At 42.8% G+C, this 15,800-nt stretch overlaps 2 protein-coding genes and 1 long non-coding RNA gene across 7 annotated transcripts; 1 reads left to right on the top strand and 2 right to left on the bottom strand.

Annotated features, from left to right (window-relative positions):
* Window positions 1–829: 829 nt before the first annotated feature.
* LOC146655247 (carbonyl reductase [NADPH] 1-like) lies at window positions 830–3,153 on the bottom strand. The gene is made up of 6 exons (XM_085427456.1): window positions 2,846–3,153; window positions 2,510–2,679; window positions 2,283–2,390; window positions 1,551–1,759; window positions 1,363–1,416; window positions 830–1,246 (listed from the first exon to the last, which is right to left on the bottom strand). The coding sequence occupies exons 1-6, from the start codon at window positions 2,956–2,958 to the stop codon at window positions 1,073–1,075; spliced, it is 828 nt and encodes a 275-aa protein (XP_085283582.1). The 5' UTR covers window positions 2,959–3,153; the 3' UTR covers window positions 830–1,072.
* Window positions 3,154–4,187: 1,034 nt separating this feature from the next.
* LOC146655246 (carbonyl reductase [NADPH] 1-like) lies at window positions 4,188–10,828 on the bottom strand. Of its 4 annotated transcripts, none has more exons than XM_085427163.1 (7): window positions 10,698–10,828; window positions 8,191–8,305; window positions 7,580–7,749; window positions 7,390–7,497; window positions 5,846–6,054; window positions 5,685–5,738; window positions 4,188–4,831 (listed from the first exon to the last, which is right to left on the bottom strand). In XM_085427163.1, exons 2-7 carry the CDS (start codon window positions 8,301–8,303, stop codon window positions 4,658–4,660), a joined length of 828 nt encoding a protein of 275 aa, XP_085283289.1. In that variant the 5' UTR covers window positions 8,304–8,305; window positions 10,698–10,828; the 3' UTR covers window positions 4,188–4,657. The 4 variants fall into 4 exon arrangements, with proteins under 4 accessions (XP_085283289.1, XP_085283290.1, XP_085283291.1 ...); XM_085427164.1 differs by lacking the exon at window positions 10,698–10,828 and adding an exon at window positions 10,188–10,206; XM_085427165.1 differs by lacking the exon at window positions 7,390–7,497.
* Window positions 10,797–14,970, top strand: LOC146655245 (uncharacterized). Of its 2 annotated transcripts, none has more exons than XR_014914237.1 (4): window positions 10,797–11,368; window positions 11,528–11,807; window positions 12,822–12,947; window positions 13,038–14,970. It is a non-coding gene; the product is annotated as an uncharacterized LOC146655245 (long non-coding RNA). The 2 variants fall into 2 exon arrangements; XR_014914236.1 differs by having other exon boundaries at window positions 11,528–11,783; window positions 13,038–14,969.
* The last annotated feature ends 830 nt before the right edge of the window (window positions 14,971–15,800 follow it).

Genomic DNA, 15,800 nt, shown 5'->3' with positions numbered 1-15,800 from the left:
GCAACCGTCCGATTACAAGACGAACTGCCAACTCTTGAGCCACGATCGCCACAGAGCCTTTTGTTTTTAAGTCATGCCTCTAGTTTAACTTGTTACTTTGTATCATCTGGCTTCATGGATAAAGCTGGATGTCATCTACATAGCAATGAAAATGGTAATGGTCCCATCACAGAACTGTGCTGTGTAACACAATTATTAATTTTCATGTGTGCAGAAGACAGCCCATTCATATGCACAAATTGTACTCTGTTTAATATATATGATTTGACCCAGTGCACCGCAGTTTCTTTAATACCAGTGTTGTTTTAATCTCTGAAGTGCAATATGAAGGTCAAAAGTGTCAAATGCTGTATTGAGTTCTAACATGACAAGTACCAAATTCACTGTCCGAGGTCACGAGGTCATTCTCAACCTTCACTGGTGCTGTTTCTGTGCTATGATGAAACTTTTCAAATAGACCATTCCTCTACAACTAATCAGTCAGGTGTTTGATAACTACTCTTTCAAGAATTTTACAAATAAGAGGAAGGTTGGACATTAGACAGCTGTATGTCTTTAAGTAGCGGTTTAATTTAGACACACCTTGAACCCTGCGGTACAAATGCAAGTGTGACTTGACAAGATGCTCTCAAAAACTGTCTCATGGTGCCAAATGCAGCTGCAGCATTACTTCTAAAACCCCAGCCTCATCATATTTTTTATGATGATCTATGATAGTATGGATGATTTTATATTAGAAAAATACATTTACAATGTAGATTTATTGCTATTGTGTGCTTTTAATAACCTTACTTTGAAGTTGTTGAATTGTTTTGACACAAAATGAGTCTTAATTAAAAGCACTTTATTTGATTTCAGTTAATGCAAGTTTGAGTTGTACATCAAAAAGGAAGGAATCCAGTTTTAGAAACAGGCCACAAATTGAGTAGTCATCATGAACACTGTCACTTTAACACAGATTATTTTATGGTATGCTATGGTGTGTGTATTTGATGCCTGGAACATCACTTTTCTTAAATCTTAAATCTCTTGCAAATAATTCTTCATGTGGAATCACACACTAAACTCTCTTTCACCACGGCTGGACTTCCTTGTCGGAGAGAAACTTTCCCTGAGGCTCTTTGGCTCCTGGAGGCAACAGGGCCAGGTAGACAGGAGTGATGGCGCCCTCGTCTGGTGACTTGGGAGCATCTGGTGAAGTGAGGTCAGTGCGCACCCATCCTGGACAGCAGGCATTCAAGAGGATCTGGAAAAACGAATAACAACGAGTCCATGAATAAGAAATGAGGTTTCAGTGGACTCCAAAAGGTTCGGAGATGGCTTTGTATGTAAGTTCATTAGAGCTTGTCTTATTTTAGTTACCCTGTCATTTGGTCTCTCCTTAGACAGACGACGAGCATGAATCATGGACAGCACCTTAAAACACAAACAAACACCCATATTTATAATCAGAGTCTCCGAGAAAAAAAAAGGCTTGAATTGATTCAGTTAATCAGTTCATTAGTCAACCTCCTAATCTAACATCCTGAAGAAAAACTGGGTAAATGTACCGTCACTCCAATCTTAGACACTGAATATGCCATATCAGGCCAACCATGCTGCTTGTGTTCGCCTTTCTTGGCATCATCGAGGAATTTTCTCATCAGTGCCACCAGCTCGTCCTCTGTGATGTCCTCGCTGCGGAAACGCTGCTGGAGTTCTGGGCTGCATTGCTTTAAACCCGTGACACTAAGCATGCTGGAGATATTCACCACACGACCTAAAATACATACAAAGAACTGCCGTTCACTGCTGCTCCAAAGCAACACCCATGATGCTACTTCCACCATGTTCTACAATAAGGGTGGTATTTCTGGTGTTTCATTCAATTATTCAGCTCTGCAGAGGACTTTTGTTAAAGTGGTGTCTGGGTTACTCAGCTTAGGCAGAACTATACAGCTTCCATTTTACAGCTAGATCAGTGAACTTTAGAAACACTCAAAATTATAGAAACAGTTTATATATATCTATATATCTAGATAGATAGATAGATAGATAGATAGATAGATAGATAGATAGATAGATAGATAGATAGATAGATAGATAGATAGATAGACAGACACAGAGAGAGAGAGAGAGATACATATATAGGATATTTATTACTCCTGATAGACTAATGTCAATGACAATTAAAACTGATTCAAACAAACAGGATGCATGTGACCCCATCTTAGAGTGACACCAAATCTGAATGCCTTTGTTTACTTTTTGTGCACTTAGCACCAGAGTCTCTGCATCTGTACCTCCAGCTCTGATCATTGGCAGGAAATGTGTCGACGTGTCTCTAGTTCCGAAAAAGTTTGTCGTCAGGATCACCTCTGCCTGAACACCTAAGGGAGTTGGATCTGACGCTGAAAGGAAAAAGTTAACATGCTGTGAACGCCATCCACTTCAATTCATAGCTGCAGTATTAAACTACCATATACATTGATCCAGGATGATATGTATTATTATAGAGTTCTAATGCTACCTTTGAATGCTGTTCCAGCATTATTGATGAGAATGTCCACTCCTCCATACTTCCCTTTAAAGTAGGCAGCAACGTTTTTAATGCTGTTCAAGTCATTGATGTCCAGCTGGTGGAACTTGGGTTTGAGTCCCTCTGAGTTCAGAGTCTTCACTGCTTCCTCACCCCGACCTCTGCAAAAGGACCAAAAAAGTTTCATGTACTTCTCAGTTAATTGAATATTTGTGGACCTCACTGTGAAACTTCAGAGTTAGGTGAATGTCTAGATATAAAAACCACAGTTACACGTGAAGGCCTTCACATCAACCAGGTCCAGTTGTCACCAGGTGAGTCACTTACACATCTCTGGAGGTGATGTAAACGTCTCCATCGAACTGCTTGCAGAGCGCTTGGACGATGGCCAGACCGATGCCTTTGTTACTGCCAGTAACCACTGCAACCTTGGTCGACATGTCTGCACATGCAGAAAGAGAGATATGAGTGTATGAAGTTTCATGTTGAGCCACTGATTATCAGATTGGAGGACATAAAGCTGCAGGACAATATCAGGAGAATCAGGCTGAGGCATTCACATGTATTCCCACATCAGAAAAAACATGTATGAATATTTATGGAATAGCTCCTTAGTTGTAGGTCAGTTCTCTTATCAGCAGTGTAAGAGGGCTGATTGTAAGACTTGCAGAGTCATGACGACATGTTAAAACAGACAAATCCAAATATATTTTCAATGAAAAACACAAGAAATTAAAGATGGATTAAATCAAAATTTGCAGAATTTATCATAAAACTCATTTTTAATATAAACTCATGTTTTTGAAACCGTTTTAAATGTGGCTGTGGAATTATAGCATCGCATTAAATCAGTTTGATCATAAATTAGATTCGAAAAAGGAAAACATGTTATGAAATCCCCTGAATGTTAAGAACGACAGCCTTGATGAAACTTCAAGAAAAAATAAACCGATTTGGGACATCTTTTTATAACATGTAAAAATATGATTAGACCTACTTTTAAGTTGAGATATGATTAAAATGTACTCTCTGTTTTCAGTCCATTTTTATTTTAAAAGAGGATATTTGGATATAACCATTTCCTCAGAATTATGAGAAGATTTTAAGAAACAGTCAGCTACCAAATGTGGAACAAAAGATAAAAAAGGTTTCTTACTTACTGCTGTTGTGATTCTGAAGGGAGCTGTAGCAGCACTGAGAGGGATGCAGAGGACAATGAATGATATACTGCAAATAGTGGGAGGGAAGCTGGGTGGAGTTTTGAACATTATCAGCATGTAAAGCAATGATAAACTAACAGGTAGTTGAATATTAAAAGTACACATAAAACAATAACATTCAATACTGAACCAAAATGAAAAAAATTATTCTGTTAATACAGCTGAAAACTGCTGCTGTCCTGATTAAACAGACAATTGTTTATACGCTGGTTAAGTGCAGAGCATCAGCTTTTACAGGTTTGCTTATTCTCAAAATGGCCAAAAATGTTCCAAAGAATCTTATTATAGAGAAAATATCCGAGAGCTCCGAGATGCTGGAGACAGATTTCCTTACAGAAACGTGAAGAGGAAACTGGACAAACCAAAGAAAAGGTGAAGATGGTGGAGGAGTGGCTGATGCACTCTGGGTGTGTAATACAGGGACACTGTAACATTCAGACCACTCAACCTTATGTTTTGAAGTCACTTTATTTGGTATTTTGACTGGAGATCCACATGTTTTATTTTAAAGAAACACAAAAAAACAGCATTTTGTATAGAATTCTAGTAATTCTGAACAATTAGCTTAATCCAGTTAAGGCAAGTATATGAAGTCAAAGATATGAAAATGTTATGTACTGAAGGCTTTGCCGACAATTCAACATTTCAAAGATTCACTTTCATTTTGATTCGTTCCAGCTAGCAGACACACACACAGTACTGTACTGTTACTGAGAATAAAACGAACAATTTGGGTTCTATTACCAAACTATTTGGATAAGAGTTAAACTCTGTCCTAAAAAAAACCCATCCCAGAGCTTTAGCAATGTCAGTTTATGTTACTGATTGTTTGTTATGTTGGGTGACTTTCATTCTTTAAATGTTTCACAGTTTTGCGATTTCACCAAATTGTGTTATCGCTTTGAGTTTCACACGCTCATCACCACTTCTGAACAGTCTTTTCAGAGACAAACTGTCCATGAGGCTCTTTGGCTCCAGGTGGCAGCAAAGCCAGGTAGACCGGCGTGACAGCGCCCTCGTCTGGCGACTTGGGAGCTTTTGGTCCAGCCATGTCAGTGCGCACCCATCCTGGGCAGCAGGCGTTCAACAGGATCTTTTAAAAGAATCAAATGAAAACAAAATCTGTTAGCAACGACGATTTAATGTAGGTCTGGGCGATATATGTAAATACAGAATTTATTAAATTTAACGGAGTTAGAAGTTAACAGGAAGTTAGCTCGCTAGTTTCCACCTAAACATGACATACCATGTTCTGACTGATAGATTTTTGAAACTACCACTTCCAACATAAATGAAGACAGAAAACTAAACAGCAGTGGCGTTCGCAGGGTTACTGAAGTTGGACTACCTGGTATATAATGTTGTGCTACGTGATTGCTAGCGACACAGCTATGTTAGCATAACATTAGCACAGTGAAGCTGGAGGATGAACGCCAACTTTTTTTTCCACTCGATAAAAGTTAACGTGAGGGATTCTGGTGGTTTGGGACAAATGCAATCGCACAGCAGGATGCTATACATACTTCAGTCAGGAGAACAACTGAGATCATTCATCCACAATACGAGGTTAGTTATGGGAATAGAACAGCTGCGAGAGAATTCAACATTAATGAATCAATGTTACGGAAGTGGAGGAAGCACAGTTTTTGGCTTTCCCCATACTTCAAAAGTGCTTAATCTCTTTGCTGTGACTGTCGCCCGCCATAATTTGCAGATGATAATGGTTGTAGCCGCTGCGATGCTTTTGACCAAAACAGGCGCAGCTTGATGACATCATCAACATGCGCTATCGCTCTATCGCGATAGCGCAATTCTCTATCGTTGGCCAAATTTATATCGTTTCTGTCGCCCACCCCTAATTTCATGGACCCAAGACCACAAAAAAAAAAAAAAAACAACCCACTGAATATAGAAGTTCTGCATTGTTAGTTATATATTTCAGTTACCCCATCATTCGGTCTCTCCTTGGTCAGACGACGAGCATGAATCATGGACAGCACCTTTAAAAACATCCACACACAAATATAATCAGTGTCTTATAATATGGTTTCAGGTCAAATCTTCATGGCTCTGATTTAATAACAGCGAACGCACTAATCAAACGTACCGTCACTCCAATTTTAGACACTCCATAGGCCGTGTCAGGCCAGCCGCGCTCTTTATGTTCGCCTTTCTTGGCCTCATCGACAAATCGTTGCATCAGTTCCACCAGCTCCTCCTCTGTGATGTTCTCGTTGCGGAAACGCTGCTGGAGGTCCGGGCTGCACTTGCTCAAAGCACTGACACTAACCATGCTGGAGACGTTCACCACACGACCTAAAACACACAGACGTACACACACAAGAATCTGAAGATGGAAAACAAACAGGACGTTTGTCTCCTTCGTGCTCTTAGAGTCCTTTAAACTTTAAACTCCAAACAGCTTCCATCTGAGGTTTGTTTCAGAGACTGATGGATAAGCTTTGAGCAGGTTCTCCAGGAGGACTTCTGATGTTCAGTTAAATGTGTGTTCTTGTTTTTTTAGACCCGTGTTTATGTAGCTATGATGTATCAGAATGGCTGCTGTGAAAAAGCTTTCCTGCTTTCTTTAGCCAATGCCTATTCTTCTCATCTGTCCTCTGCTCTCCTGCCTGTCAGGCAGAAATAAATCTCAGTAAGCCATGCTGAAGGAGGTCTTAAAATTAATTTGGAGGACAAATAGCAAGGGAGGCTGCATAATCGAAGATGCATAGTTTTATCATCTGAAGAAGCGAACTGGCATACAGCTAGGATACAGACATCATCAAGAAGAAGACTCCAAACAACTCTTCCTGATTGATGTCTAATATATTTAAAAACTAAAAGTTTCTCATTATCAGTTACTGACATGTACGCTCACTCAATTAAAAATGCAAACTTTCAAGTAAAATATGATGCAGACTGGGTCCAGCTAGGGCTGTTCGATATAACGATATATATCAGATGACGATATAAAAACATCTATCGTTTCATTTTGCGCTATCATTTGTTTCATGGTGTCGCAAAATAAACTGTTTACGGCAATATTTTTTCATGGTTCTGATGGTCACTGTAGTGGCTGTATTAATTTCTTAAAGTTCTCTCTTTCTCTTATATTTAATATAACCACACTAAGGACGGACAAGCGACTGTTTTTATGCGTTGTCGTTAGCAACAACGACGGTAAAACCATCACGTGTCCGCTTGTTTATTTTCGACATAAACCTTTCAGAATAAAGCTCAAGATCCTGTTGAAACTTTTCAAAATAAACTGAATCGCGTGAAAAAGTATGCAGAGTGTTTATGGATGAGGAACAAAGAAGAGCCGCCAGGTGCTAAAAAATAAACCTTAGACTCAAACGTTAGAACAGGCTTTTCCCCGCAGCACGCCGTGAAATAAATACTCACAAAGAAAACGGCGGCCTTTACAACTTATGTCTAAAAATGTATCGTTTCATGCATCGGTTAAAACACTCGACTCCAGGTACACGACACCCAGCTGGAAACACGTCACGCAAGTCGAGCTGCCCGAGATTCACAGAATTTACAGAAAATTTAAAATTTTTATGATTTATATCGTTATCGGGACGGTCGAGGTCTTTTATCGGGATATGAGATTTTGGTCATATCGCACAGCCCTAGGTCCAGCTGTACCTCCAGACTTGATGATCTCACTGAAGACAGTCCACATCTTTCTGGTGGAGAGGAAGTTTGTCTTGAGGGTCACCTCCGCCTGGGTGCCAAACGGAGTCGTGTCTGCCACTGAGGAGACAGCGTGATCTCCGTCAACAGTGTGTGCAGCTCCACAGCACTATGATATACATCAGCACAAGAAGTTAATTACCTTTGAAAGCTATCCCAGCGTTATTGATGAGGACGTCCACTCCTCCGTATTTCTGTTTGAAGAACTCAGCGGCGGTTTTGATGCTGTCCAGATCGTCGATGTCCAGCTGGTGAAACAGGGGCTTCAGTCCCTCTGAGTTCAGAGCCTTCACCGCTGCCTCACCACGGCCTCTGCAAGAGGAGCAAAACATCCTCATTTATATTCACTTTGTCTTCAATCTCATCATTTACACCTTATACCAGCTGAGATTCTCAGTCTCTCTCTCTTCATTTTGTCCCCAAAGGCCCTGAAACATGATGAAGTTCCATCACTGGCCTGGCCACATTACCACGGTCATTTGCTGTACACATAATGGAACAAATGTGCAGCAAGACGTGTTCACAATTTCAGGTTGAAATAATCAAACGTTCTTTTTTACCCCCGTGTGCGTGCTCAGAGCCTGAAGCAAGAAGCTTGGATGAACAAACAAACCACAGATGCAGTTCCTGTTAGCTCTGACCGAGCTTTAGTTTTGTTTAAGCTCTGGGTATGCAAAAGTGTTGAGATGATTAAACTGCAGATACGTGAACATTTATCAACTTGGTCCAGGTGTCACCAGGTGAGTCACTTACACATTTCTGGCAGTGAGGTAAACGTCTCCTTCAAACTGCTTGCAGAGCGCTCGGACAATGGCCAGACCAATGCCCTTGTTACTTCCAGTTACCACGGCAACTCGGATTGACATGTCTGTACAAAGAGAGAGAGGCATCAGTGTCTGAAGTCATGAGTTCACACAAGTGTTGGTTCAACTTGGAGGTGGGCCCTGCTCTGGGAGCAATGGCTATCTAAGAAAAATAAAGTTTTAGCGACATTATCAGGCTGAATTTGATTTTTTTATTATATTAAAAAAAAAATCGTACAAACAGATAAAATTAAAGAATTCTCTAAAATATTCATTTAATTGCAGCCTGACATGAATGTACTGAGATGTCAGCATCACGACCCAGTGCTCACAGCTAAGCACAATCATCTGTGTTGTTTTATTTTTTATTTGTGTGGGAAACGTTTAAAAAAAAAAAAGGCGGGGGGGGGGGGGGGGGGGGGGGTTCCTGCACGAAAATTTTCTGGCAGGTGTTTTTGACTTTTTCTCCACTCTATGCTACACAGTGCTGTCACTTTTTCCTGTGTCCCTGTGCAGGCATACAGTCCAGCCCCAATGTAGACTTTTATTTGGTTCTCTGGGCTGTGCAGTTTTCCTAGTTGCTGCAGCCTGAAGGCACAGTTAGCTCACTGAGGCTGGGGTGCCTGCCCTGACACGGTGGTTGCATGGGAGGGCAGCCACCGCCTGAGTTTTCTGTCCCTTTGTTCCAAGTGTGTCCTTTATGTGTCAGATACTATAGATGGCCTATTTCCTTCTCAATTTAGTGTTTGTCTGCTTTAGTTTTTAAATTCTCTCCCCAGTTTTTCATCTGTAGCTGTTGGATAACTGGCCCAACCGTGAATATGTATGTTACATCTAAGTGCAGCTTCAGGCCTGGTGGAAGTCTAAGGGGAAAAATCAGTGAGGGAAAAAAGTGCACTGTCAGTTTAAGGAAGTAAATACTGGAATAGCTTATTATCAATCAATCTTTATCTATAAAGCACTCTTCATACAAAAAATGTAGCACAAAGTGCTTTACATGGTTAAAAGCAGCCCACCCCACCCCGCCCTCCAACTCACTCCCCACACTCTCATTAACATAAACGATCATGAATACACACATCTCCTCTCCCCCCCCCCCCTTTAATTAGGATAAAGGGATGTTCTGCATATTTTTAAAGCAGAATTGAAACAGTGCCTCATTGTAAACCAGATCACTCATCTCCTGTATTTCTTACTTGGATATTGTACATGTAGGGCGCTGCACGGGTAAATGAGCAGTTTCGCGGATGTCAAACAAAAGTTTTTCATGGCTGTTTTTCTCTGTTTGTGAAAGAGGGTTTGACAACCGCTGCGTTAAACACACCAACAGGAGGCAAACAGACTTACGTTTAGATAAAGTGAGTCAGCTCTGTAAGTGCGTAGAGGTCAAAGTGAAAAACGGAAGCCTGCTGAGTCACGATGACAGTTCCAGAGAGAAAAATAGTGGGAAAACAAATCTACATATATTGCTCCAATAGTTTCAGGGGAGAAATGAATTGAATGCACATACTGCAGCTTTGAAATGCACTGCAGAATGTGGATTAAATAAGTTTCGTTTAATTGTAAACTACGTTGTTGGAGAGAGAAATAACATCGTGGAAGAGACAAAGTGAGTAAAAAACGTCTTAAATGCATTTAGAATTTATTTAGAACTACAAATTAAATTTCTTTTAGCAATTGTTGTTTGTTTTTTTTTAATGTCACAATCCCAACCCTGCACCTTTATCCGGGTTTGCACCGGCAAAAGTGACCCGAAATAGGCACTCTGGTGGAGTTACTTTGTGTGTGTGTGTGTGTGTGTGTGTGTTTATGAGTAGTTTTAAACCTTGTGATCCACAAAACAGCATAACAGTGAAGAACTGACTGCGTTAGTCAGTGCGGGAGCAGCGGCTTCGCTCATGCGCGATTCATTTGCAGTTTGGACGCATAGAGGTGAACATCTCCTACCCTGATAGCAGCTGCGTGAGGACCATCCTCCACCTGTGAGCGCTTTGGCGCGGGCGAGGTGCCAACGACAGCAACCGCTGCTTGTTGAGAGTAGGGGCGATACCCTCGTTCACGTAAAAAAAACCGTCATAAATAAGTCTCTAATAACACCAGAAAAAGTCGCCAGATTTGTCGCTAGTCGCTTTTCAGGAAAAAAGTCGCGAAGGGGGTCTGAAAACTCGCTAAATATAGCGTCAAAGTCGCTAAATTGACAACACTGGTTTTACGAGGCATGTGCAAACAGCACGTGACTGTAAATTACAGCGTGGAATTAATAATTTGTCCAAACTTCCCGTTTAAAAGCCTTTGATCGAAGAAAATCAGAAGACTTTTCACCAGCGTCTCTCTCTCTCTTACATAACGCTGACTTTCAGTTTGCAGGTCGGCCCGACGCCTCCTTAAATCCGCTAAAATTCAAACAAGCTGCCGACAAACGAAAACTGTAAGATGTAGCGGAGGCCTCACACTTACTGAAGCTGGGGTTTGGTCCTGAATGAGGCTGCAGAGAGGACAAAAAGCGCTGCACATGAAAATGTACGACTGTAAAAAAAACAGAAAAAGAAGAAAAGCAGGGCGGCGTTCTGCGCAGGATCGGTGCGCATCCCCGGAAAAACAAGTGGAACACGTGGGTTGGGTTATGGATGAGCTGTACTGCGAGGAGGACAATATTTCGGCATTTCTCTATATATTTAGGCATTTCTCAACTTTTAGGAAGGTTTGTAGGATCATGACATCTTCTCCACGATATCCTTCAGAATATCTGCAAAAGTCAGTTAAGGCTTCAGAAATGCACATTACAGGGTTAAGGTTTTAGATTATATGCTGCAAGAACAGGATACGGAGGTATCTTCCTTGCTGCGATGATGATGCTGTCCAGACTTCAGGGTTGAGGAAGGACACAGAGGCTGATTTTAAATAAAGTAATCTGCAATCTGGAGGATCCAACTGCAAATTGCGAGACACAGAGAGGTGAGGAAAGTGATACTGAAGACAGACCCATACACCCACCCGCCCACAACCCCGACGACACACCAACCAGGACCCAAGCCCCCAAGGCCCAGCCAGGGCCCCAGCCCGGAGACGGTGAACCCCCAGAACCTCACGCCACCCTCGGACCCACCCAGAGGCAGTCAGGCTATCAGGTCAGTAACCCACGTCTGTCAGCACAGACCCTCCCCTAGCTGAGCTGCATTCAGATGCTTTAAAGCCAGAGAGGTTATTTCTGTTCAAATAGTAATAATAAACTATGAAGTTATCAATTTATGATGCCGCTGTTGAGTCTGACCCCAGCTCACCTGCAGGTCTTGGTGGGATGTAACCCAGTGGCCGCCCACTCCCAGCACACTGATGATGTCATGTTTGTGTGGAAGTAATTTGAGTAAACTACACACACACACACACACACACACACACACACACACACACAAACATACACAAATGTCTTTTATAATGTGTCTGATTTGTGCCTCTTCATCCTGTCTGTGACCAGATGTCTGACTGCAGCACCTTGAAGGATGCATCAATGAAGGATGGAGGACAGTCATGAGAGGAGCACAGGTGTGTCCACGACGTATAAAACAGGTGCACGACACAGTCTCAATATACAAGCTGTGGCAGGAAGTCTTTATATTACAGATATTTTAGTCATTCCATCACAACTCATCAAAGGTGCCTTGTTGAGTGGCTGCAAACATCTGTAAAACTGAAGTTTTGCGTGATTGGACATCCAGATAGTGTAGAAACTTCAAGTATCTAAACTAGAAGGAGAAGATGTGAGGAAAAGCAATTTTATTTTTTTACCTCCAGAGTCAACAACGATATCCACTCCCAGTCCTCCCGCCTCCTCCATAACCGCCGACAGCAGTTCTGATGAGCTGTTATACACTGGAATAACTCTGGCTTCACACATAAACACACATATGAGAGAATGAGTCACTGCAGCTCAGAAAACATGACAAGGAATGACAAGAAAAGGCCAGTTTCGGTATCTCAAAATGTGATTTTGGAGAACATTTCAAAGATCATCATCAAGTTTTTCAATGCGAGCTACAGAAATGTCAGCGTGGGTCGGTACGCACCTACGCTGGGCCAAAGCTGCTCCAGGAAAGTGTGATTCTGTGGCGAGTGTGACGTCGTCAGCACCTTCGCCACTCCGTTCTTTTCCAAAGATTATAAATGTAGTCAGAGACTATGGGGGTGGATCAGGGCAGTGTGTGCACTTCAGGTGCTTTTACATTTCTTTCAATCTGAAAGTTCTGATTCAAAAAAGTTGAAAGTTCATGCGGTGCAGAGGTAAGGTGGACACACACAAAAACATTCTGCCCGTCGACTTTGAAGCAGAGCCGAGAACGGGTTCACCTTTTAGATCAGAGTGACCCTTTTTCTGAAATGATCGGTGAGTCAGTGCTGTGATATTTAGTAAAGTCAAGAGTCAGAATAAAAAACATAACATAGACCTAAAAGAATTTAGAAGTAAGTTTACTATGTCATAAAATCTGATAGATGAAAGTAGGAAAAAGAAAATTCACATAATAAAGATGTGAGAGAGCGTGCATCTCACCTAAATAATATTCATCGGTGTCAATGACCTCACAGAGTCCCGAGAAGCTGGAGTCCAGGGGAAGGATACCTGAAGAGGGAAGATGAAAATGGGAAATGTGGAGCCGCTTTCACAAAGATCAAGTTTACAATACATTTACATTGTAGATTTATTAAAATGAGGTGCTTTTAAAAACCTTACTTTTAAGTTCATTAATTGTTTTGACACGAAATGAGTCTTAATTAAAAGCATTTTATTTTCTTTGATTTCAGTTAAACGCGGAAACGCTGCTGGAGATATTCACCACACGACCTAAAATGCATACAAAGAACTGCCGTTCACTGCTGCTCCAAAGCAACACCCATGATGCTACTTCCACCATGTTCTGCAATAAGGGTGGTATTTCTGGTGTTTTGTTTAATTATTCAGCTCTGCAGAGGACTTCTGTTTCTTTGTTGTTGTTGTTGTTGTTTTTTTTTTTTGGGGGGGGGGGTGTTGTTTATTTTATTTTACTTTCACTTGCTACACACGGGACAGAGATGACTGGGGGAAAGAGAAAGATAGAGAGGTAGGGAAAGAAAAACAGCGAGGAAGAGGAACAGTGATAAAGGGCAAAAAACAAAAACCAACAAAACAAACAGACAAAAAATACATTTATCAATCACCTGGATCACCTGTTGAGAAAGAAAAAAGAGAAAACAAGTAAAAAAAGAGAGCAATATAATAAACAACATCATCGCGATGATCTATGGGAATGTAACAGTAAATACTAAATATTAAACATCATTGTGCAGCACGTAAGATCGACAGCGCACAGTGTGCTTTGAGGTAGGAGCCAAAAAGGGTGTCATTTGTGTGTGTGAGCACCCGTTTGTACACCTGTGAGCATGGACGCGCTTGTATTTAAAAGGTTCCTTCATGTAATGATCTGCTAGAGGGTGTGGGGAGCCACAGCCCCGTCCTCCAGGGCATGAAGCAAGTATGGAGGAGATCCAGGCTCCAGACATCCAGAGGCCCTCAGAGCACAAGAGACCAAGGAAGAGCCGCGCCACTATCCCGGAACGCGTACGGAAAGCGTACTCTATACCCCAGGTCTAGGTACCCCTGCCCCTGGAGGGGGAAACTGCACCCAGATCCAGGTAGTGTTACCTTCTTCCCTGGGGTGGAGAGAAGCAGAGGTCCTATATGTATGTGTTATGAGAGTGTGAGTAATGTGAGTGTCTAAGTTGTGGGATAAAATTGAGGCACAGGCAGCCAGAAGGGGACAGAGGGGGGGATGCCTCCCCTGCACCCTGGTGACACACCTTTACCCCAAGGCCCTGCATGTGTGGGTGATTGTGGTGCAGCGGGAAGAGGGAGGCCCCTCCCTGCGGCCAGCTGAACCCAGTAGGCACCCCCATACTCTGCAACCCACCAGGGCAAGGGGGCCCAGGCCCATCCGGACCGGGGCCCAGTTCAGCAGCGCCGCCCGGCCCCACAGAGAAAACTGCACCCACCCCGTCATCCACTCATCTTCCAGACTACACAAGACAATAGACACCCAGGCTGAGTTCTTCCTCCACCTCTCCTATATCTCCCCCTCCTACAGAGTGAGTTCCTGGAGAGAGGAGAGCTCCTGCAAGATGTAACAGCCTCCCCCACCAGTTGAAGAGCCCCCCGGGTGGCTCGATGCACTGGCGGCACCGCGCGCCAGGGCTGGGCCCCCATACACCCACCCGCCCACAACCCCGACGACACACCAACCAGGACCCAAGCCCCCAAGGCCCAGCCAGGGCCCCAGCCCGGAGACGGTGAACCCCCAGAACCTCACGCCAGCCTCGGACTGGGAAGAGTGAATCTACAATAGGCAAGCAGCTTGGTGTGAAAAAATCAACTGTGGGAGCAATCATCAGAAAATGGAAGACATACAAGACCACTGATAATCTCCCTCGATCTGGGGCTCCACGCAAGATCTCATCGCGTGGGGTCAAAATGATCATGAGAACGGTGAGCAAAGATCCCAGAACCACACGGGGGGACCTGGTGAATGACCTGCAGAGAGCTGGGACCAAAGTAACAAAGGTCACCATCAGTAACACACTACAACGGCAGGGAATCAAATCCCGCAGTGCCAGACGTGTTCCGCTGCTGAAGCCAGTGCATGTCCAGGCCCGTCTGAAGTTTGCCAGAGAGCACATGGATGATACAGCAGAGGATTGGGAGAATGTCATGTGGTCAGATGAAACCAAAGTAGAACTTTTTGGTATAAACTCAACTCGTCGTGTTTGGAGGACGAAGAATACTGAGTTGCATCCCAAGAACACCATACCTACTGTGAAGCATGGGGGTGGAAACATCATGCTATGGGGCTGTTTTTCTGCCAAGGGGACAGGACGACTGATCCGTGTTAAGGACAGAATGAATGGGGCCATGTATCGTGAGATTTTGAGCCAAAACCTCCTTCCATCAGTGAGAACTTTGAAGATGAAACGAGGCTGGGTCTTCCAACATGACAATGATCCAAAACACACCGCCCGGGCAACAAAGGAGTGGCTCCGTAAGAAGCATTTGAAAGTCCTGGAGTGGCCTAGCCAGTCTCCAGACCTCAACCCCATAGAAAATCTGTGGCGGGAGTTGAAAGTCCGTGTTGCTCGGCGACAGCCCCAAAACATCACTGCTCTCGAGAAGATCTGCATGGAGGAATGGGCCAAAATACCAGCTACTGTGTGTGCAAACCTGGTAAAGACCTATAGTAAATGTTTGACCTCTGTTATTGCCAACAAAGGTTATGTTACAAAGTATTGAGTTGTATTTTTGTTATTGACCAAATACTTATTTTCCACCCTGATTTACGAATAAATTCTTTACAAATCCTACCATGTGAATTCATGGATTTTTTATTTTTTTTCCACATTCTGTCTCTCACAGTTGAAGTGTACCTCTGGTGCAAATTACTGACCTCTGTCATCATGTTAGGTGGGGAAACTTGCACAATCGGTGGCTGACTAAATACTTTTTTGCCCCACTGTAGATATAACCATTTCCTCAGAATTATG

The sequence above is a fragment of the Rhamphochromis longiceps genome, linkage group LG13 (genome assembly GCF_057381845.1).
Source record: "Rhamphochromis longiceps isolate RC_006_pf linkage group LG13, R_longiceps_female_GT1.1, whole genome shotgun sequence".
NCBI lineage: Eukaryota > Metazoa > Chordata > Actinopteri > Cichliformes > Cichlidae > Rhamphochromis > Rhamphochromis longiceps.
Note: the sequence above shows the minus strand (reverse complement) of the source record. Positions and strands in the feature narration are given on the sequence as shown.

Coding starts and splice junctions, on each gene's coding strand:
- LOC146655247 (XM_085427456.1), bottom strand. CDS start 2,958: ATGTCGACCAAGGTTGCAGTGGTTACTGGCAGTAACAAAGGCATCGGT. Junction 1,760..2,282: donor GCCAATGATCAGAGCTGGAG/GTACAGATGCAG, acceptor TATGTATTTTAG/GTCGTGTGGTGAATATCTCC. Junction 1,247..1,362: donor AGGAGAGACCAAATGACAGG/GTAACTAAAATA, acceptor TCGTTTTTCCAG/ATCCTCTTGAATGCCTGCTG.
- LOC146655246 (XM_085427162.1), bottom strand. CDS start 8,327: ATGCCTCTCTCTCTTTGTACAGACATGTCAATCCGAGTTGCCGTGGTA. Junction 6,055..7,389: donor TGAGATCATCAAGTCTGGAG/GTACAGCTGGAC, acceptor TGTGTGTTTTAG/GTCGTGTGGTGAACGTCTCC. Junction 5,739..5,845: donor TGTCTAAAATTGGAGTGACG/GTACGTTTGATT, acceptor ATGTTTTTAAAG/GTGCTGTCCATGATTCATGC.